This window comes from Aplysia californica, unplaced genomic scaffold (genome assembly GCF_000002075.1).
Source record: "Aplysia californica isolate F4 #8 unplaced genomic scaffold, AplCal3.0 scaffold01087, whole genome shotgun sequence".
NCBI lineage: Eukaryota > Metazoa > Mollusca > Gastropoda > Aplysiida > Aplysiidae > Aplysia > Aplysia californica.
This window is the reverse complement of record NW_004798357.1, coordinates 39,777-63,926: the sequence shown is the minus strand read 5'-3', so window position 1 is coordinate 63,926 and position 24,150 is coordinate 39,777. Positions and strand designations below refer to the sequence as shown.

The 24,150-nt window shown below is 39.8% G+C and overlaps 1 protein-coding gene across 2 annotated transcripts; it reads left to right on the top strand.

The window, feature by feature from the left end:
• Window positions 1–906: 906 nt before the first annotated feature.
• Window positions 907–18,163, top strand: LOC101858755. 2 transcript variants are annotated; one of them, XM_005111613.3, is made up of 9 exons: window positions 907–1,007; window positions 5,819–5,927; window positions 6,742–6,882; window positions 7,851–8,025; window positions 9,026–9,095; window positions 9,813–9,945; window positions 10,965–11,047; window positions 12,042–12,118; window positions 14,302–18,163. In XM_005111613.3, exons 2-9 carry the CDS (start codon window positions 5,824–5,826, stop codon window positions 15,274–15,276), a joined length of 1,758 nt encoding a protein of 585 aa, XP_005111670.1. In that variant the 5' UTR covers window positions 907–1,007; window positions 5,819–5,823; the 3' UTR covers window positions 15,277–18,163. The 2 variants fall into 2 exon arrangements, with proteins under 2 accessions (XP_005111670.1, XP_012945404.1); XM_013089950.2 differs by lacking the exon at window positions 907–1,007 and adding an exon at window positions 1,454–1,536.
• Window positions 18,164–24,150: the final 5,987 nt, after the last annotated feature.

Here is a 24,150-nt window from a genome sequence, read left to right as displayed (position 1 = left end):
GTACACTTCGAATATAATGATAACTACCCCCCCCCTCCCACACACACACACACACACACAAATACACACTTCCTTTACTTTTGTTTCCTTTTCTGAAATACACGTACCTCTCCTTTACTCTCATACACATACATGTGATGTCTCTGCTGCTTTTTATTCGACTGTTTGTGTGCACGATGGTGAGTGTGTGTGTGTTTAATCAGGTGACGCTAAGAAACTTTTACTTTGCTAAAATTATGATTTATATACACATGTATTTTGTTTTGTTTTGACACCACGCTAATCGTACCGACCAGTTCAGCATTTTATTATATTTATTGAGTAATTAGACGGACATAAAGTCTTCGTTTCTTTTCAGCTTTCTCTTCGTTTTCCTTCTTCTAAATCCTCACCATGCTTATCAAGCTCAAGTAATGTCCAATAAGATCTTATCTAGTGGCATCGCATTTCATGTCTACTCACGCCAACTGTGCGTATGTGTCAGTGTGTGTGTTTGTGTGTGTCATAGGGTGAGGAGATTGGGGAAGCTTCACACAGTAATTACATGTCTTCTTAGCCTAGTTTGGTACGCTCTGTTTCAATCTTTCCTGGAAAACATCTCGAAAACATCCCCAGGTTAAGATAGCTGAAAATAAGAGTAAAAAACCTTATATGTACAAAATTTCCACTGTCCAAATCTCAAGGAATTCTTTATAGAGAAAACAGAAACGATACAGCTTCATTTTGCTGAATCAACGTGATGTTTTTTTTATTAAAAATAATTTATGCGAATGTAGCTGGTGAAGGTGCTGGAGATTTTTGTTCTAAAAACAAAAGAGCTCTCTTATCCCTGATGTTACAGCAATGCTGATTGCTTTAAATCTGTCCGAATAACCAATGATATTTGTTGTTACCTCATCAGCAAGATACATAGTAAACAACACAAAGGGGAAGGGGCCGGGCCGACGGGGCCGAGAAGTATACATCAAAAATCTGGTGCTGATCTCCAGCAAGGGTCTCCTTTTTGGGTAAGAGGCTTAAAAATGAAATGAATGTTCAGCAGACTAACAGTTAGAAGCAAGATTTGATCGGAATTCTCCTAATCATACGTATGCAAGGTTGGTTTTACGAGATGGTGGATTCCAGTCTTCGCTCCAATTTGGCTGGTGCAGTTTTTCGGAAAGATCTGGATGTTCAAGATGGAAAGTGTCTGGTCTGGGTCTGGAGCAGTTTTTTCTTAGTCCTCAACTTATTTCTAGTTCATTTTCACGTGCGTAGCAACGTCGATCAAGTAATTTTTACAATAAAATCTAGCGCTTGTCTAGTGCAAATTTTCCCAACATTCTAGTCATCTAGTCTAGCAGTCGGCAGAAGAGCCAGAAAAGACCCTCCTGAATTTTTGAGGCAGAGGAAGGCCCATGTTAATATTAATATTGCTCTTTTTTTCTCTTTTCATTCTCAGCTGCACTGCACTTCCAGTACACTAGATTCTATGTAAAGTGGAAAAGCATTTTGTGGAACAGATTTTACTGTTTTACATGAGTGGTTTGTTGTGAGGTCTCTGACTGAAAATTTAATGAGTGTCTGTGAGTCATGAAATGATTTTAACATTAGGCCACCTCTATTATTCTCACCTGGTGTGCGTTCACCGTGATAGTCCAACCTGTGCAGCATTAACCGTGAACAAACATTCCAGCGCTCTTGTGTTGAAAGCGTGCAATTTTGTCTGCGGGCAGTGAGAGAGAGAGAGAGAGAGAGGGAGAAGAGGAGATCATCAGTGGCGAGAACTTCCAGGCAAAACAAAATGGGGACCCGTGTAGTTCGGCTCAATTCGAAAAGTGAAATAGCCATCGCATCTTTGTAGACGACCAAATTAATTTACATTTGTGCTATAACATTATTTTTTTCTTTGTTTTTGTCGATTTGATCATCCACACCGATAGACAGTATTCAGAAAGAGAGTGAGAGAGAAGGAGTAGGCCAAGCGAGAACTTCTGGGCAAAACAAAATGGCGACACGCATAGTTAGGCTCGATTCGAAAAGTGAAATAGCTGTAGCATGATCTTTGTAGACGACCAATTTAGTTTACTGTCGAGCTATTTCATAATTTTTTTCTTTGCTTTTGTCAATTTGATCTTCCACACCAATGGACAATATTTAGAGATTAGGAAAAACAGGTCTTGTTTCACACCGGGTGAGAATAGCCAATGCTGGCAAGTCTCACCTGGGATGAGAGGTCAATCGTATTTTTATTCTCATAGCCACTTCCTTAAAATTAACTTTGTGCAATGGCTAATGGCTTGGCAGTAATAGCAGTGGTCTCGAAAACTGTCCTCGAAAGGGTCTATATTCACTACTAGTACTACGCAGTTAGGCTAAGTTTAATATACGGTAGTTCACATAAAAGAATTAAATTTTCATAAATAAATAATTTCCTTTAGAAAATGTAAATTTGAAATTGTATAAAACGGATAGAGAGGCATACAAAGCAACAAGAAAAGTGCTAAGAATCAGCTATGAAATAGTCTTGCAGGAGTAAAAATAAAATAATTCCAATTCTTCCTCAGTGTTGCCCTTAACCCTTTCACCCTCAGAGCTATCCCTGCCCAACAAGGCTGAAATTCTGGCAAAAGGGACCTAACTCCGCTTAGACTGCATGACTATATTATTTTTAAAAATCATTAAAAATCAGAGAATGAGTCTAAAATTACAGGTTAGGTGTCAGAGCACAGATAAATGAATAAACTACAAGAAAATGTATGGTTTTGTACGAAAAATCATTGTGTACTAGGTAAAAAAAAATTCTGAAGTGAAAAAAACCCCCCCAAAAGACACAACCCGCATTTTTTGCCCGCAGAAGTTCATGATGTTTTACCCAGAACAGCCTTTTGCAAGGCCTAACCTGGCCCAAATGGCATCCTGTCACTGTCTCACTCCCTCTGCCTAGCTTTGTAAAGTTTCTGGTCTTTACACAGTAGTGGCATGACCCCTTTTTACCATGTATCCTGATCACAACATGCGCTAAAGGATTTGTTGTGACAGAGCCCACAGTCCCAGTGTTGCTCCTCCCTTTTTTACGTCGTCGTAGTGCAGCAAGTATGTAGTACTAGATCTCTAGATCTAGCTGTGGGTGCTAGGCCTATCTTCTTCATCAGTCTTCTAAATCATCACCTCCAGCAACGATCTCACCATCAACATCACTATCATAGTTGTTCCCCTCCCCCTAGAGCCTAGATCTAGACCTGCGACATCGTGTTCGCTCTCCTACTATAGTTCTCGCTCTCTCTCTCTTTCACGACTGAGTGTCCGAGTGACTACTTGTACTACTAGCACTAGATCTAGCCCCTTGGTCGACGATATCGGCATTTAAATCCCAATTATAAGTGTCTCCGTCGTTTACAGTGCCTGTGGCGACGCAAAATTTCATCCACGAAGTTAGATTTAGGTCTCTAAAAAGCACGAAATTAAAAAAATCGCCGCTCTCGCGTGCTTCGATCGATTTTCACCAAATAAACACGACAGTAAAGGGCAACCACTCTAGATTCTCGCTATAAGCTCGGCAATCTCGTGCGACCTCGCAGGAAGCGAGACAACGTAGAAACGAAAGTAGTGCGAACGGGTGAATCGAGTGGGCGTGTCGGCGCACATCGGCGACTGCGGGGGTTAGCGATGACGGCGCACATCGGCGCCTCCGAGTGGCAAAAGGTTAAAGTAAGAGCGTGTAGTAAGAGAAAAAGTAGTGTTTTTTCAGGCTCGCTTATTTAGCGTCTGCGAGCAATCGGATTTCTGGTAATTCTCGCAAAGGAACAGAGATGGATTTAACAGACTGTCTACTTGTGAAGATTCATGCAGTTACACCTCTGGCACGGACAGCTGTTTGATTAGTGAGCGGGTAGATGGAAAGACTCCCTGGCAGTACATGCTGCTACTAACTACTTAACTACTACATCATGTACCAGCTGTATATGTCATGTTATAGATACTTTCACTTTCACACACGTTTATTATATAATCTATTCTACCATCCTCCCCCTCCCCCAAAGGACAATCACGCATACATAATAAATGCTCTCATCATAGTGGTATTACATAGTTGATGCCGTTCTTTGTGGGGTTTTTTTATGTAGGCCCTGACCTTACAATGAGTGACAATGCTTCATCACTAGCCTCTCACTCCCTGTGGCACTGTAAGTGGCTTGAAACAGTCACAAAGAATAGATGATAGGCCTAACCTCAGGTCAAGTATCTTGTCTGCTAGAGTTCGTCTGTTCGCCCGCCCGCTGAGTGAGTAATTCCTTGGAGTGGGCCTAAATAACGAAATGTCTTGAGATTTGCAGTCCATTTGCATTGTTGTTTGTTACTCACTCCCTCTGACTGCAGCGAGTAATGAACCCCTTTGTCAATTTTTCCCCAACACTAAATAGTAGCCTGTTAAAGTACAGTCGAATGTGGAATGATGGTCACATGTATAATATGGGCACCTGTATAAATGGCTACTTTCAATTTCCCTCCTTGCATCTTTTCTATACATATAATAGCACTGGGTAAATCAACACCTGTCTAGTGTGGCCATGGCCATTTTATTTTATCAAGCAACAGCCAAAAGATAGTCATACAAATCTCTGATCACATGATGCTTTATCATAATCATAAATTTATTTTATATCGCCCATGATGCTGTGGACAAGCGGTCATATAATCTTTTCACCCGTCATTATTGTTAGTCTTGCCAATGGATGAACCGATCATATCGGATCCTACTATTGACCTAAATTGACCTGTTAGTTAGAAATTTTCAGCTGTTGGTGGGGGAAGTGTGTGGTTTGTCATAAACTAAGCATGCTCTCTGCTCATACGCAAATCTGAAATCATAAGGGAGGTGAGCTGTTGCTCTGTTTTCCCAGTCCATAACAATGGATGGCAACATGAACTTTCAATAGAAGTGTCGCTCAGTCACTGAGTGGTGGCGACCCATTTGTTTGTTGTACCATAGCACTTGGTCTTCCTACTCTGATATATTTTGTTTTGTTTTCCCTTGCACAATAACCAGCTCTTCAACCCCCCCCCCCAAAAAACCCAAAAAAAACCCCGCCTACCCCCAACTTTTCCTATCCCTCTCCCAACAAAAGGAAAAAAAATTTTTTGAATAAGCCTTATGACAGTCCTAAGCTGAAGACTACAACCACCATTGGTTGGGTTCCCTAAAGGGAATGGTTCATTTTCTTATTTATGCCATTTTGATGAGTCCATCAGTCCTGCTTCAGACAGCCTCTTTTCTCCTCGACAATGGGTGGCCTTCCAAAAAATGTTCGACTGTATGTTTAAAATTTAATTTAGTGCAATGTAATTTTAGAAGTGGTACTCTTCCTTACGAGAACATTAGGTCTCCTGCTAATGCCATCTAAGATATAATATACCATTCAGTTGAAAAATATTTGTACTGAACAGTTTTATTTTGGAAAAAAACCACATTAATTTTGAAGTGTTCCGGATAGTGGCGGGGGATGAATTTTAATACTACTCATAATGATTTATTACAAAGGAAATAGTTTGAATTTAAAAAAAGAAAATAAGTGTCTTATAAATTACTTTTGTTTTGATAAATTTGTGAAATTGATGTTACTCAAGCATGAAAACTGATCACAGAAGCATTGTTTTTGTAGAAAGATTTAAATAACTACTTTAGAATAAGTATACCGTCAGAATTTGCTTTTTCTTTCTCTAAAATTATCCAGGGATCTGCTTGTTTTTTTTATTTTTATTTTTTTACAAATTGCCGAAAAAAATATTTGTACGAATGGGATCCCTTTAGATTCATGTCAGAAAATTCCCTTTGCAGAGATCATGATGACCGCAATCAAACAAGAGGCGGTGACTGAAGACTATGAGAGCCAGTTCTACCCTCAGTATGAAGGACACAGCACCAGCCTATCAACAACATCATCCTTGTAAGTGTTTTTCATTGTGGTTTATTGTAGGACTGAACAAAAATGGATTTAAAAGAAGTTACACTACTGGAAAAAATCCAGGAGTCCTGTTAGCTTTGTCTTGAAGGACACTCTGGTAAATGCAGAAATGCATGATTTGGAAGAATGTTTGGAAATAATAATTATCGTTTTCCCCCTTCTTTCCCCTTACATTGCCTCAACATTCATCAGAAAGGATTTATGGTGCAGTTGAAGAGTCTTTTTGACTTACTGACTAGATTCAGGTTTCTACCTGTATCAGTGTCTCATGGGTGAGGGATCAGGTTGAGGTCAATTTTTGGCTACCGTCAACATCCTTTGTCTCACTTTCTTGTTGACTGCAAGATAGAATGACTTGTATCAAATGTCTAGTAATATCTCAGTTCTAGATAAACGTAAAAGGGAATATGATCAATATGCATCGAAGCCACCTTTTGGACTTTACGTGTGCTGATTTGAAATTTGAACTTTTTAAAATGATCTCAGAAAACGTACCAGAAGGCAAATAATAAGCTTCGTATTCTAACTTGCCCCTTCCTTCAGCCTTTCTTTACTTTTATGTAGTTACTTTACTCTCCAGGTGGATGGTTGGTGGGTGCTCTAGTGTGATTTGCTCCTTCTTTCCAATAAAAAATCTATCGTCTTTATCTCCCCTCCTTCTTTTTTGTTTGTTACTCTCTTGTAACACCTCTAAATCTTCGGCACTTATACGAGCTCATTGTGTTGCAAATGCCATAAAACTCTTACTAAAACAATAACTATCCAGTGTTTTAAATTGCTGTGTGGTTTTCCTAAGTTTCAGTCCGGAGCTGTCAGCCTCACAGGTCAAGGTTGAAGCGGAGGAAGACGACACATCACAGTCGTCCAGCGGCGTTCCTCCCCCACCCGTGAAGGAGCCCAAGAAGAGAGGGAGGCCAAAGAAAGTCAGGGATGACAGGTGAGTGGACAAGATTTAGTTTTTAATCTAAAGTTTTGGCTGGGTTTTTTTTCGTCTTTGCTTTTTTTATGTTGTTCTAAAGTTGTTGTTTTTTGTGCTTAAAAAAAAAAATTAGAAAAATAATAATAGATATCGTATGACTGGGTACCCATTCCCACCTGGGTGAAGTGAGGAAAATTCATGTAAAGTGCCTTTCCCAAGGACACAACGTCAGGCCCGCGGCTCGAATCCTGAACCCGCAACCTCACAATTCCGAGTCCGGTAGCCTAACCGCTAGTAAGAGGCAAATGCAGAAAGAATACTCTTTGGGATGTGTACATTTTTTTTCTCAAATTTTTCAGTCACGTAGAGAAAGTGAAATGCCGAAAGATTTATGAATTAAACACATTCTTCATTGAATACTTCACATTATCAGTGTAATCTTAAGCACCTGAGAAAGATCGATATGTGTGTGTGTGTGTGTATATGTCTTATTAATAACAACCTCATACACACATGCTCAGTACGGTAATGTTTTAACTTTTGAAAAATGGAACTTTTCACTAATGCTTAAAAGGATGTTGATGGTTTAGAAAGTTGTAGGATTTGTAGGAGTAAGAATAAACTTCAAAGTTTACAAAGCATAATTTTGAGCTGGGATATATATATATATATATATATATATATATATATATATATATATATATATATATATATATATATATATATATATATATACAATGAGTGTGTGCTATGTTGTTTTTGCTGTCCAGATGACGACCATTATTATACTGTTATCATTATTATTATTATTAATTGTATGCATACATATTTGTATTTGTCTGAAAAAAAGAAGCTGTGCGCTATGACGATTCAAAGTGCTGTATTATTGTTACTGTTTCGTTTTTTAAAGAGAAAAAAGAAACAAATTATTAATGAATCTAGAAAGCACTGATGAGTCATGTGTGTATTTTTTCCCGTACTTTCAGTGGGTGCTCGCCAGACGGAGAAAAGAAGACGCCAGAGAAAAAAATGAAACAAGACACAGCAACGGATTCTCTGGGAGTGAAAAAGAAAAGGGACCGTTTCAATGGCATGCCGGAGGAAGAAGTACTGCAGAGACTGCTGCCAGACCGACTGGCTCACAACCTGGATATTATAATTGTAAGGATGCTGTATCATAAAAATCGCTAGACATTATAATTGTAAGAATTCTGGCCTCATAGTGATATTACAATTACAAGAATGCTGGCCTCATAATTAAGGCTTACACTGACTAACATCACTAGATATTGTAATTGTAAGGATGCTGGCCTCATAGTTGAGGCTTACATTAACTCTAACATCACTAGATATTGTAATTGTAAGGGTGCTGGCCTCATAGTTGAGGCTTACATTAACTCTAACATCATTAGATATTGTAAGTGTAAGGATTCTGGCCTCATGGTTTAGGTTCTTACTAACCGCTCATACTAACATTACCATATGACAGAGTGTGCTTATTATGTTTTAAGATTCTCTGGTCCTGTTGAATATTCATGGACTTTATTTTGAATTCTCCAAACCCTGCTGATAAATGGCCCCTTGACAAGCAGACTTTTTAGCACTGTTAAATACAACTTTTTGTTCTCACCACAACTTGTTATGCTTTTACTGCGTTATCTGGTGGGAAAAGACGAGAGCATCTGTAAGAAAATGGGATGGATTATTTCCCCTCGTTATAACTCACTAGAGTAGAACAAGACAGGGCAAAATTAGAATGATACTTTAATATTGAGTTTGTAAATTGTTAGATTTAACTTTTTATTAATATTTTGTCTCAGCGTTTTTTTCACCCCCCCACCCCCCAACATTTCATGTTATATCTTGAAACTTTTTCTCTACTCTAAATATGATTTTGTCCAACTATATATGAGTTAAGAATCAGCAGGGACAGACATCAAGAGAAAAATACATAATTTGCTTGAATTAAATTTAAAAAACCCAGCAGGGACAGACATAAAGAGAAAAATACATAATTTGTTTGAATTAAATAAAAAAACAACCCAGCAACCCAAAAACAAACTATTTCAGTATCACTTAGTCCTTGGAGGATATTGTTATGTTGAGCTATTATGAACTGGTTTGATCCGTCTTCATATCTCGATAACTTCTCTGTTCACAGATTGGCATTAACCCTGGTTTGTTTGCAGCCTACGTCGGCCATCATTATGCTGGGCCTGGGAATCACTTCTGTAAGTAGAAACCGCATTGTGTATGAGTGGGTGGTTAGCGGGTGCTTTGGTGTGGTTTGCTCCTGCTTTCTTATTAAACAACTATCGTCCTTATCTCTCCTCCTTCTTTTTTATGTTGGTTACTCTCTTGTAACACCTTTAATCTTCGGCACTTATATGACCTTATTGTGTTGCAAGTGCCGTGAAACTCGTACTGAAACTAAAACTGATGTATGAAGCTTTCAGAAATGGACATGTAAGCGGTATGAAAGCTCCTTTCAATGTGTAGAGAAGCTTCTGTAACTTCCTTTTGACCCTTTTGTATGCATGGGGGGGGGTTGGGGGATATTTTGTGCTACATTTGTTGAACATAACTCGACCCCTGTGCTTTCTTGTCGTATCGTCATTTTAATAACAGTGAAAAACGTTCATAACAAAGAGTGAGCTGAATAAGATGTCACCTTTTCACTGTTAAAACAGTGGAGATACAACAAGAAAGCACTGAGGTCGCAATATGTTGTCCCTCCTAAGTAACTGGTTGGCTTTTTCATCGCTAATTTTTCAAATTTAGTTAACCATTTATTGTCAAGAGTTCATGGAAGTGTTACTGCTAGCAGAATTTGTCATAATTACAGGGGTTCTTTTTTTTATCTATATCCCTATTTGTTGAAATTGTGACTATTGTTTTGCTGCTATAGATTCCTATTCTGACACGACAATTGTTCTCCCCAACCACAGGGAAATGTCTTTATCTATCTGGTCTGATCCCGGAACCCATGAACGCTTATGATGACTTCAAGCTTCTGGATTTTGGCATTGGGTTCACCAATATATGTGCCAGGACGACAAGGGGGAGCTCTGATCTGAAAAGGTATGACGAGTTTATATCACCTATCATGAATTAAAGTAGATCTTTTTGTTTTCGATATTATCACGCTTGAAGTCCGATGGCTATGATATACTGGGCTGTCCTGCTCAGTTCTTCTGTTGACCCATACAGCTTCTCTTGAAGTGTCTGTGGGGTGGCCACGTTTCCTGTCTCAGGGCCCTGTGTGTCTTCAACCGCTCTTTTTTATATATGTTACTCTCTTGTATCACCTCTAATCTTTGGCACTTATATGACCTTATTGTGTTGCAAGTGCAGTAAAACTCTTACAAAACTAAACTGTCTTTTTTCATACTTGACTTCTGCAGTCATAACCTTCCTTTGCTCGGCTCCATTTTTGCATATTTAGTTTGGATTATGTCTTTTTTCACACTCGGAGCATTTGGTTTGTAAGTGAGTCCCTTTTTGTCTTTATTTTCTTTCTCTCTTTTATAGCAGAGGTGTGATGTTTGGTTTTTTTTCCTTCTCTTGAGATGGCAGAGGTGTGATGTTTGATTTTTTCCCTTCTCTTGAGATGGCAAAGGTGTGATGTTTGATTTTCTTCCTCTCTTTTATAGCAGATGTGTGATGTTTGATTTTTTCTCTTCTCTTGAGGTGGCAGAATAAAATGCTTTTACTTCTTCGTATAATATGTGAGGTGTGCTGACAAAATGAGTTACTTCTAAAGATCCAAGAATGGAGATATCGGCTAGAAATCGACACTGGGATAAGATTTACAAATTTTCAATTGATGCCATTTTGTTCAAGTTTACTGCGTCTTTTACTATTCCATGCTCACAAATTGTACAAACTTCACCTATCAAGTTGATGTAACAATTTCCATAAGGCTGAAATCCGAGAAGTAACTCATTTTGTCAGCACACCTCACATATGTTTCAATTTTCTTTATTTGTTTGTTGTGAAATGTGGGTCTTATTGGACCAATGTACAATTCATTGTGACCTGTATATTTGGATCTTATGGTTACAATAATTATGGCTCTCTGCTGCTGTTTATTCTATTAGGGTGGAAATCAAAGAAGGAGCAGAAATTCTAAAGAGAAAAATATTGGAATACAAGCCGAAGATAGCAGTGTTCAACGGAAAAGGTGAGATGGCCATTGCTTGTACAGTATCTTTGAGTGTGGGTGTTGTTACAGGATGCTCTCTCTGCTGACTGAAGTTGTCTTTAGGCCATTCCAAAGGGAGATATTAGCATGTTCTTATGCACAGTAGAATTGTAAATGGGCTGATTTATCAGTGTCATGCTCATACTGTAAAAACTACTAAAACTAAACTGTGCCGGAACATCATAAGGGGAACTGCTGCTTTTTCTTTCCTCATCCTTACTATCGTCATTTTCCTCTACTTCTTTTGTATGTTTGTCACTCTCTTGTGAACTGTTATTTTCGGGGTGCCTTGGCAGTCGAAGCAGACTTTGTGCTGTTGAAGCTAGAGAGGTGAGCAGAGTAAGCCTGATTCTCCGTTTGGACTTCTGTTGACATCCACCCCTTGGCGCTCATATGACCTTATGCAGTGGTGAGCGCCGTAAAAACTCTACTAAAACTAAAAAAACGAAAACATCCGCCAACCACCCATGATATGAGGTATGTGAAGTTAGTTGGAAGAAGGTTTGAGAAGTGGGCTATTGCAACTCTGCCTGTAGGGGCCTACCTGGAGCGAGCGACATATAGGATGTCAACTGAAAGATGGGGATACCAGAGAAATAATCTAGGTGGTTGGCGGCTTCTCTGATGTGGTTTGCTCCTTCTTTCATGTCAAATATGTTGTCCCCATCTCTCCTTTTTTTTGTGTTTGTTACTCTCTTGTAACACCTCTAATCTCCAGCAGTTATGTACGTACCTTAATTAATTGCATTGCAAGTGCTCTTACTAAAACGTAAAACAGGAGAATGAGTATAGACTTCCCCATAAAGGAATTCAACTCATATCTTTTGCGTGCTAAGGGGAAGGACCTATCCATTTTACCCCATATGTTGGATACTGAATGACCGACAGTAGAACGTCAACATGCTAATTTTGAATGTGTGCTCAAGGTTTATTGTATTTGAGGGTTTTTGAAAATGATCTTGTTTTTCCGCAGGCATCTACGAAGTGTTCAGCGGAAACAAAAATTTTCACATTGGCAAACAGCCGGACAAACTAGAAAGGAGCGACACAGTATGTACTCTATTGTAGCAAAATGTTTGTCTTTCTATGTGAGGTTATATCTATTTTATTTTGTCTTTTTCATCTCAAGATGTCTAGCAGACTGTCTTGTTGTATGTGCTGCAAAAGCTATTTCTTTTCTCCTCTGTTAAGGGAGTGATATGCTCATACATTTTACAGAGCTGCAATTTTGAAAGTCTTTTTTGAAGATATGATGAGAATTGTTTGAAAGTAAGAAGAGACAAGCCAGACTTGTTCTTGGTGTTTTGTACCTGTGTAATCCACAAACTGCACAAGTAGCCTATAAGTAGCTTTTTAACACTTTGCAGTCACTTGGCGCAGTAAAGCGCCAGTGAAAATGATCCATTCCGGTCACCTGGTGCTCTTATGCGCCGCTTGAGAAGTCCGTTGCAGTCGCTCTCCTGGCTGGGTGACCAGATGGGGTATTTTGTACTGCTGGCTGTTAGAGCTGGGCGAAGAGTCGATTCCGGAACCGATTCCCGCGATTAAGTTCCGTCTCCTTTTTACGTAGACCAACGGTTGCCAGTTATTTTTTATCATTTCAAAAGAATTTATTTTTGAAAAAAGAAGAAGTTGATGCTTCGTAATGTTCCGAAATCAAGGTTATCCTTATATCCTGAAGATGTTCGGAGCCAACCAGGTAACCACAGGGAAAGAATCACATCATTAGAAAGTAAGTAATTGGGTTCGGAGTCGATTCCTACGATTCCTAGCTTTCAATAATCGGGAACCTAGCTGCCCAGCACTACTGGCTGTGTGACTGTAAAGTGTTGAACGGATGGAAAGAATAATGATACAGCGCACAGTTGGATATCAATAAGAAAAATTTTGATTTTTATTTGTCTTACATATTATTCACATTTTATTCAGTTTTTTTGTGGTTAGTTATCTGGGTCAATAACTACAACAATTGGATATCTATAACATCGTTAGTTTTTGTACTTTGCTGATATTGTGTACTAGAACTTTCCCTACACTCAGAGATGCCAACCAGTACGATTTTACGTATTTTAGTATGATTTTTTGCCGAAAATACGAGAATACGACTTTTCATGAAAAAATACGCATCCTGGAATGCGAAAAATACGAGATTCAGCTTGGGCGAGTAAACCTAATTATCTCAAAGTCCCATCTTTTGTCAAAATAGTATCAGTATCGCAGAACTGGAATATTTGAAAACCAAGTCCGATAAGGTCTATAAGTTCAATTTTGCCGGTCGCGAATGTGATATTATTCGTTCAGCTTTTCCCCGTCCGAGAGTACGTTTCACTTTCACGCGGACAGTGCCGGACAGGCGGCAGGCGGAAGTGTATGTGACACGGAGGGTCGATCGGGAAATTCAAGATCTACTTTCGCTTTCGTTACCACTGAGAAGTTTTCCAGCAGTAGTCTGATAACGCAACATTTGTGACATGCTGGTTGTGCAGTATAGATCTAAACGCTGTGTTGCCGTGCAAATAAAATTTAATCAATACTCCGACTGGTCTCTGTGCTGTCACTTGTGGGTTTACTTGTGGTTGGCATCTCTGCTACACTGGAAAAAGAATCTGTGATGATAAAATTCATGATTTAGGTACACCATTTTGGATAATTTTAGGGCACAGAAATTTAAAAAATGCTAGCAGCAAGGGATACTATAACTGACATTTTACCCCTTCCTCAATTCACCACCTTTTTACTTAACTTTAAAGTTTATGTATATCAACATGGGTTTTAACTATTTGTGTAAAGCCCTGAAAAAATATCCCACAGGGACAGTAGTGTATTATCTGATCTGATCTGGTCTGGTCTGATCTTATCTTATCGTATCCTATTTTATCTTATCTTATCCTTATCTTAATCTTATCCTTATCTTAATCTTATCCTTATCTTAACCCTATCCGTATGCCCTGGGGTCATTTTGTACCACTGGGGTTGTATTCTCCACATTTTAGAATACTTCTAGTGCGAAGATCTCTTTGAAACTTTCAATATTCCTCAAAAAATCATTTTGACAGACTGCTATACAAAGCGTGCGGACCGAATTAACAAGTAAATTTCCTCTTTGGAAAGTGATGGCGCAGAGTTCCCCATGTTGTATGGATACGATAGTAAAACACGACGTACTGATAGGGTTAATCTTATCCTTATCTTAATCTTTTGTCATCTCATCTTATCTTATCCTCTTTCCCCAGGTGTTTTACGTGATGCCGTCGTCCAGTGCCAGGTGTGCCCAGCTGCCCAGAGCCCTGGACAAAGTGCCATTTTACCTGGGCCTCAAGAAGCTCCGGGACTACCTCCGGGGGGACCTGGCCACCCTGGACGAGTCGGAGGTCGTGTTTCCGACGGGCGCCCTGGAACAGAAACCCAAGGCCGAGGTGAAGGACGAGGGGAAGGAGCTTGACGAGGACGAGGGGTCGCGCTCCAGCCTGGTGTGCTCCAAAGACCTGACCCTGGAGCAGATCCAGATGCAGGCGGAATACCAGGAGGCGCTCATCGCCAGCGCCGAGGGCATGGACTTCCCGGAGGACGTCTGGTCCCAGGGACAGTCCAGCTTCGGCCGCAGGAAAAGTGGCGTGAAAAACGGAGACATTGACTATCAGCTTCCCGGTTCCTTCTCGCCGTTTGACTCTGCCTTCCAGTCGTCGGCTGTGGGACAGGCTCTGAGCAAGTCGGCACAGTCGGCGCAGTCGGCGAAAGAGCTCGGCTCGGCCGGAAGTATGGGGGTCACCATCAAACAAGAATTTCCTTTCAACGCCGACGAGTACGAGAGCGTGGCGGTGAAGGGACCTACTGCTCAAAAAGTCAACCTGGATGCCAGCATCCCTGATCCATATCAGTGCCATATATCCTCGTCCCCACAGTACATCAGTCTCGGGGAGCTGCCATCCCGATCCAAATCTGCTAAAAAGAACGACAGCAACAAGGAGAAGAGTGGCGGCGGTGGTGGGAGGATTGCTGCGTCGTCACCGTCGTCAAACGGCCAGTGTAGCAGCAGCAGCAGCAGCAGCAGCTCGGGCAAAGGCTCAATGTTTCAGCATTCACACCTGTCTCAACAGCATTCGTTTACCAAGATTCTCCAGTCACCCTTCTCACACCCAGACGCAGGCCTGCTCAATTTAAAGCAGCCTAAAATTAGTGATAAAGGTGTTCGCAATCTCTTAGCATAAACAGAATTTAACATTGTACACAGCAATGTATTATGGACTAGGCCGCGACTGACGTTCATCTGAATGTGACCAAATTTATTTAACCTTAATTTTTATGGTTACCTACTCGTTGCAAAGTTGATATGTCATACAGTTTACTGACAGAAATGGAAGCAAATGCTTCAGAATGTTCCAATGGCTGATTTATTTCATGACGATTGTGGTCATTTAATGGGGTGACTAAGGTTTGTTTTTCTTGACCGAGTTGGAAAGTGTGACTACCAGAAGTTATCACCTGGTGCAAAATTTGACTTCTTTTTCTTTGTTTTATCAAATTGTTACGAGTTTCATTCTTTTTTTGTATTTGAAAGGATAAAAGAGTCTAAATGACGAATTTTAAAAATCAAACGGCAGAGTTGTGAAACCACGATTTAGTGGAGGAAATTACCTTGAGGCAACTACATTTTGGGGATATTTCTTTGTATTTGACCTAGTTGATCGACTAATTGTGAAGTGTGCGGACAAAATGAGTTACCTCTTTTTGGATTTTAGTCTTACGGAAATTGATGCATCAACGTAATAGACGGAGTTTGTACAATTTGTAAGTATGGAATAATAAAAGGCACGGTAGACTTGAAGAAAATAGCATCAGTTGAAAATCTAGAAATCTGACTCAGTGTCGATTTTCAGGCAATATCTCCGTTCTTGGATCGCGAGAAGTAACTCATTTTGTCAGCACCCCTCACAATTACTTCCTGAATGCCACAAAGTTGGTTTTTTTTCAGAATCATGAAGTTTGAAAAAGCTTCTGAATAAGTAAGTCACTACTACCAACTCGCCCAGCCCCCCCCCCCCCCCACCCCCACCCCTCCCAATTAAAAGAAAGACACAGACCTCAAACTGCGCACGTGCTAGTCTTTATTGTTTTTGTGTTAGCAGGGTAAATCTTTTAGGTAAATCTTCTCTCCTTACATTGGCTCAAAATGTATGAGGATATGATGAGAGATTTTGATAGACTTTAATCTTTGTGTAAGACTCAAGACTTAAAGAATTTGTCTGCTTTTTGTTTTGTTTTCTGACATGTGTAATAGTGCGGAGTTTGCCTCTTGACTTTAGAGATGTCTGTTTGCATTTGGGGGTCATTTATAAGTTGTTGCCCACCGAGGGATGATATCTCTTTTAGGTCTTACAAGTCGAAACCAGCCTTTGTGGTGTAACAGTTAGGCTCATCGCCACCGCACGTGGATCATGTGAGATTGAGTCCTATGTGGGGAGGTTGTTTTTATTATTTTTTTGTTTGTTGAGTACCTCTGTCTGTTTGCTGGGAGTTTGCATCCCTCTTAGCCCAGGCTGTCTGGCTCCTAAATGATTTGAACTGTGCTGTGGGGGTGTGTGAAACATTTGCAGATACAATTACTAATTTTCAACATGATAGATTGTGCCAAAGGTCCCTGGGGACTGAATTTAAAAAATGGACACGTCAGCGTTGTGCTCGCATGAGGTATTGTTCCGTCGTTTTTACATTTTTCGTGGTGGTTGTGTCGTCTCATTCTGGTCGAGAGGAAGTGATAAAAAGCGTACAATTTTTGTTGATCTAGTCTTCTCCTCTTGTATTTATACAGATAGGAACTATGGTGCATGTCGGTATCATTGAAATTTCCATGTATTAACATGCTTGGTGTCATTTTCATGTTCCCAGTAGCCCTGACTCTCTCCCCTCCCCCCTCCCCACCCCCTTCCCCTTTCCTCCCTTTTCCTTCCCTCTTGTGCATCTTTCCTTCCTTTATACGTGTAGTTTTTTTCTCTGCTCTGCACAAGGTTTGTCCAAGCTTCTGTGAAGTCACAAAGTTACGTATATTTTCCTTACCCGTCTACGGTGCTTCATTCCTCAGAATCAGAAGTACTCTGTGGAACAGTTTCATGCCATGCACTGTAACTTAAAACTGAAATTAAAAAAAGACTACCAAGGTTCTAAAGTCGAGTCGTGAGGAACACAATTGTTTTATAAAGTCAACCATTTTCTTCTTGTTACTTGATTGAGATCAGTATTAATTTATTACCACATGTGATCTGCATGCACATAGGGGAAACGTGCTACTGTATTTATGATATAAAACATGTTCTCAACTGGTGCAGTTTCATTTACTAAATAATTTATTATTTATTGTTTTCTCAATTTGGCATCACAGAGTACCTCGTTATATACGTTTAGTTGATGCAGTAAATCATTTTTGTACTAACTGGCTAATCAGTGATAGATCAGTGATGGTGCTGATGCGTACTAAAGTTGAAACATCTCAGAAGTATAATTTTATATCTTGCTTACGGGTTGCTTTGTACTAAGAATCCCCCCCCCCCCCTCCCTCAGATGAATGTGCAGTTCAATGCAACGGATGGGCTGTGACCGTTTTTTTTTGTCTCCGAGATCTCACCCTGATAACAATGTAACCTCAAGCCATATGTATCTATTATGCTTTTATGAAACAAAATGATATGATATGGACTGGACACATTTTTTAAAGAAGTTTATTGGATTTTCAAGTGACTATGTACAGTATACTTGACACTTGCTCTATTCCACTTCTCTGTACGTCTTCCCACCTGCTTGCTCATCTCCTTATCTCTCTCTCTCTCTCTCTCTCTCTCTCTCTCTCTCGTTCTCTCTCTCATCTCTGCTTCCTCTGTTCGTCTTCCTTTAACTCTCCAGTTGTCGCTAACAAATAGCTTGTGAATTTGGGAGGAAATTATATGATTTCACAGGATTGTGTAGAAAAATGCTTGAGAATAGACGAACCAAGCAAGAAAAGGCCATAAACATATACTTTTTCAGAAAGCAAAAGGTAAAAAAGGAAGTAGAACTAGTTTATTAAGGAGCTGAAATAATGTGAAATTGGAAAATCTAGATAAATGAATGAAATAGTGACTCAAAGTGCGGTCAATTAAAATTAGATCGGCCAGAACATCACAGAAAGAAACGTACGGCCGATTTCATCAGCTGTTGGCTCTTGGACTTGGAGGGTTAACAGCCTTTTCTCTCTTCCACTCTCTCTCTTTCCATCTTCCGCTCTCTCTCTTTCCATCTTCCGCTCTCTCTCTCTCCATCTTCCACTCTCTCTCTTTCCATCTTCCGCTCTCTCTCTCTCCATCTTTCACTCTCTCTCTCTCCATCTTCCGCTCTCTCTCTCTCTTTCCGTCTTCCGCTCTCTCTCTTTCCATCTTGTGCTCTCTCTCTCTCCATCTTTCACTCTCTCTCTTTCCATCTTCCGCTCTCTCTCTTTCCATCTTTCACTCTCTCTCTTTCCATCTTCCACTCTCTCTCATTCTCCATCTTCCTCTCGATAATGCTCTATTGGCCCTGGATTTGTTCCTGATAAGCAATGAGACGATTGAGACGATTGAGACGAGGGTATACAAGGGTTGTGTCTCCGGGGCTCATTATTTTACTTCTCATGGGAAGGGAAGCGGCTTTTTCGGCTGGATGGATGGAAAGGCCCGATTGATTGGTCGATGAGGGCTTGACCATGACCTTTTTCAGCTAGGCCGTGTCCTGAAACACACACATGATGGTCTCTTTATGCTTCTCAGGGCACAAAAATGTCACCCAAACTTTCAGTCAGTCGATGGATATAATAATATATGTATACATGTGACCTATATTTGCTGTTTGCCTAACATGTCGTAAATCCTTGCAAAGTGCAGAAACCTCAAACTGTTGTTTAGTTGTCTAGGGTCAGTATTGAGCTTAGCCTAGATGGACTTGAAATGCTTTACCCTGAAGATTCAAGTCTTGCCCGAAGTTAAATTTGGTACTTCTCTGGAAAGATGATGACAGTGTAATAATAATTATGGACGTCATTGTCCAACTTTACCCTCCAATATCTGTGAAAGAAGTTTTTAACAGATTTTCAACTCTATTGATGTGCTCACATTTTTTTTCTTTTTCAACCGAGGTGCACTGGATATTTACCCCCTGATCTATGGCATTGTCGCCTGAGTACAACAACCCTGTATCCCACAAAAAACAAATTTTACAGGAGAAGGAAAAAACTTTATCAATTCAGCTAACAATTTTTGTAAAAAACTTAAAGTCGGAATGTTGCACTGGCGACGTTTATTGAGCTACATGTTTAAAAATTTAACACAAAATCAGCAACATTTCATTTTGTCGAAAAAGCCCCACCAAAAAATGTTTTTTTGACATAGTGTGGGTTAGAGGGTCGTTGTACTCGGGTGACGATATGTACCTTATTCGAAAATGAAAATATAAAAAGACTTAATTTGGTCAAAGTAAAAATGCGACATGTTAGACATTAGGACTTAATGGGTCACATGTATAAAATGTATAAACAAATATTACAGGTGTAACTTTTGTCTAATATGAATCTCTTTTTTTTTTTCTTGACCTAATAATCATTGTAGGCCTACCATTGTGACAGATGGAACAGAATGAGAACGGCGGTTATATATATAGTTATAACTGATGGAAGAAAGAAGAAGCCTCCAATTGTTGTTGTTTTATTGTTTTCTTTCTTTTTTTACACTTCTTTGTTTTTCCTTCGCTGAACTCAGCTGCTCATGACATGGAATATACCTGTTCGTAGAATGGTAGAAGTAGCTGCGTACAGTACTGTTGTCCTTCTCATTCCATAGTGCATGTGATTTTTGCTTTTTAAAATTTTTAAAAATTTTTGTTTTTTTGTTATTGATCTTTATGTCACATCATTCTTTCATGGTCCTGAATTCAGTTTTGATTCAAGATGAAGGATGATATTGGATAATGCGTCTGCATTTTGGATTGTTTAATATCGGTTAATGAGTTAATGCGTCTGGACATGGATTGTATTTCTGATTTATGTATGCGCACACGGACTGTATATCATCAGGTGATTCGTCTGATCGGATTGGATGATACTGGATTCTGCGTCGGTTCAGACTGTCGCTATGTCACAGGAACATAGCAGGAAATGGGATCAAATTTGTTGTCTATTTTTTATTTTGTTGTTACAGTACCACTTTCTGTTGCTGGATTATTACTGTTTACTTTTTACGTTAAAGACTACGTTTATTTGCCATCGCCTTCCTTAAGTTAACTTATTTAGTGATCATTTATGTTGCTTTTGACCACCAAATGCTGTGCAATAATACATCCTATTTATGTGAGCTTTTATGTCAGAATTCAGTTTAACATGGCTATCCGTTAATTAAAGCTTGAAAAAATACTGCAGGGTCTTTTGTGTTCATTGTAGCCTACAGTCGACACCGCTTGTGTCGAACTCGCTTGAGTTGATTTTCGGTTAAGTCGATCTTTTTACTCAGGTTCCAGCACATCTTCTTCTTTACAGATCCCAAGTGGGTGGTTGGCGGGTGCTCTGGTGTGGTTTGCTTCTTCTTTCCTATCAATAATCTATCGTCCTTATCTCTCCTCCTTCTTATTTATGTTTGTTACTCTCTAATCTTCGGCACTTATATGACCGTTTTGTGTTGCAAGTGCCGTAAAACACTTACTAAAACTAAAAAAACAGATCCGAACGGTTAAGTTGAACTTTGGATGAGTTGATCTTTTTTTCACTCCCCCGACGACATGAACTCCTCTGTAGTTGGCTGTAGGAATGTTTGTGGTTTGACTGACTGCTTTGCACTAGTGTCTGTGGTGTAGAAGTTAGGCACTTTGCCGTGGCATGCAAGAGACCCAAGTTCGATTCCCAAGTGAGAAGAATTTTGATCAAATATCTCAATTCCTCTGAAAGCCCAGCGGAAACATCACAAGACAGTCACTGCAATGGAACCCACAGGGAGCACGAGGCAGGGGTAGGCCACGAGAGACATTGAGGATATGTGTGGGAAAGGGACATAAGAGAGATGAAGCTCACTTGGAACGAGCAAGGAAGGATGGCCCAGGACAGAGATAAATGGAAGGAGCTTGTATGTGGCCTATACCCTGCCAGGGGTGAAAGGCATTGATGATGATGATGATCTCAATCTTTCTGCAGCGATGTTGATTCCTCTCTGCATGTGTTGGTCCTGACGACAGACAGGGTGTAAGCCCACCTAATTGATCTAAAATGTGTCGATGCTGATGTAAAAAACACAGACATAAGAACAACAAAAATTGTCTTGCTTTTTCCCCCACCATTAATCGTTTAATGGCTGTTATAATTCTAATGTTGACAGGTTTCTCTTTGCTCCAACTCGGAAGATTTGTTTGCTTGAGTAGCACATCAACACAATAATGGTCATTCAGTGCTGTGGAAAAGTAAGAGACAGACAGACAGAAATAACAGAGGGAAAGTAAAGAAGTAGGAGGACATACCGGTAGCATCCTCCATCCACCCGCAAACTCAGAAGATTTTGAGGGTTTTTCTCATAAACAGTTTTAATACGATTAGTAAAATTGTTATGACAACCACAACCTGTGAAAGTGCCAAAATCAGCACTAACATGCAACAATACATATATCTGTTAAATGGAAAAGCTGCAGTGAAAAAAAAGGAACAAAAAGTTAATTATAAAAATGGAAAGTTGTTTTGAAACGCAATACATACCATTGTGTACATATTGCACTCCCTTCTTTGACTCTGGCCCTTTCACGCATCCATTCACACATAAACAAACGCTCACTCTTAGTTTTAGTTGTAGGAGAGGTTTTACGGCGCTCGCAACCGCATAAGGCAAGGTCATATGAGTGCCAGAAGATTAGAGGTGTTACAAGAGAGCAACAAACAAAGAAAAACAAAAAGGGGAGATAAGGACGATAGATGTTTCATAGGAAAGAAGAAGCAAACCACACCAGAGCACCCGTCAACCACCCACACACTAACTCTGATGCAAACACAAAAATACATCACGTAGAAAGTAAAAGTAGATTGTTGGAAATTGGAATTTGAAAGCTAGAGATTGATTGATTACTTGGTGTCAACTCATCAACCATATATATATTATGCGTATTTATAACAAAAGTTGAATTCAAAGAAAAATCAGCCAACAACCACATCTTGGATGGGTCTAGAATTCACCAGGTTAAGTCTATGGAATGAGTCAAGAAATTGAGACGCTGAATATTGTATGCTTCCCGGGAAGCTGAGAATGTTTCAGAGTGTTCTATGGTCGGCTGGGGTAATAATATAGTGTAAAGCGCATAGAGCCTGCTGATGAGCGGGGATATGCGCTATACAAATGCTATCTATTATTATTATTATTATTGTGGCTAACCAATGAGGGATCCACTTACCACATTAATTATTACTAATATTAGTGAGCTGAATTGACCAGAGGTGTCAACTGGCTACCAAAAATATCCAAAACTTGTCGGACCCCACAAGTGCACGGAATGAAAATTGACGGATCATATTCATATTGTTTGAAACATTTTATATCAGACTATTTAATATAATATATATATTATACAGAACAATGTGAAATAGATCAAACTATAGTCAAACCCGTTCTAATGGTTACCTGCCCATGACAACCACCTGTACAAATGACCACTTCCCACCTTGCATTTTTTGGTTCTATATATATTACAACGACACTGTCCAAGACATTCACCAGTCTAAGACAAACATTTTCCTCCTTGACAAAGGGTGACCTTCTTGGACAATTTCCACGAAATAATCAGCCAAAATCCCCGCAACATCAGAAACCCACATTTACGCATTCTTCCGAAAAATCAGCCCCTCATTGTTTTAGTAAGGCTTTTCGGCACTCGCAACTTCATAAGGTCATATGAGCGCCAAGGGGTAGATATCAACAGAGAAGTCCAAACGGGAAGTCAGGCTTACTCTGCTCACCTCTCTAGCCTCAACAGCACAAAGTCTGCTTCGACTATCAAAGCACCCCAGAAATAGCGGGTCACAAGAGAGTGACAAACATACAAAAGAAGTAGAGGGTACATGACGATAGTAAGGATCAGGAAAGAAAAAGCAGCACCTCAGCAGATTTATACTCGTCATTCATGGGACAGGAGAATGGAGGCGGATGTGTTTGACTGAATTGTGAATAGGTGCTCTACAATACCAAAAATATAGATTTTTTTGATTGATTGAGTAGGTATTTTACGGCACTATCAACCCAATTCTGGTCATTTAAGCGCCACCAAAAATATAGATTGACAATTGACTCACGCCAACAATTCCAATTCATGAAAATGAACCTCTTTGAACACAAATAAAAATTGGTTCAGTACCAGTTTAGCAAATTGTCAAAGGCACATCAACAAAACAAAAATGAACACACGCCACACACACATTTACCACACACTCGTTAAAGCTAAAGAGCTCATTTCTGACCATGTATCCATTTCAACGGGAAGGCTCAAACGACTTCAAAATAACTCCAGTACAATCCAGTTTGTTACGTCAGTCCTTTACAAGTCACAGAACAATTCGACTCGCAACCTTGAAAAATGAACACACTTGATTTTAGAGATTACAGTTGAATTCGGTTGTATTGCGCCAAAATGGTAGTTTTTGTCCCATCCTTGAAGGAAAATCTGGCTGCCCTCCCCCCCCCCCCCCTCACTCGGCTCCCCGTTCTGGACATAGGATTGGCTTGTTCTATCTAGCTCACTATCTACACCTCTCTCCCCCCCCCCCTCCTCAAACTGACTGACAGTGTGTGGACTGGGAACAAGGATTCAAATTTTGTTGCATAATCTATCAGATTTCCTACAAACTACATTATTTCACCCAATTGAGTCAACCTAGGAGTGGAGTAGCCTCAAACAACACATAGACATTTGCTTGCCTATTACAACAGCAGTGAAAAACTTAACTTTGCAAATGCAGCTCAACAAAACATACACTATATACAATATATGCACAGTGGAGTCCGCTTACTGAAACGGAAATCTGTGGGATCACCAGATTTTTTTTTGGGGGGGGGGTCAGTGTTGGG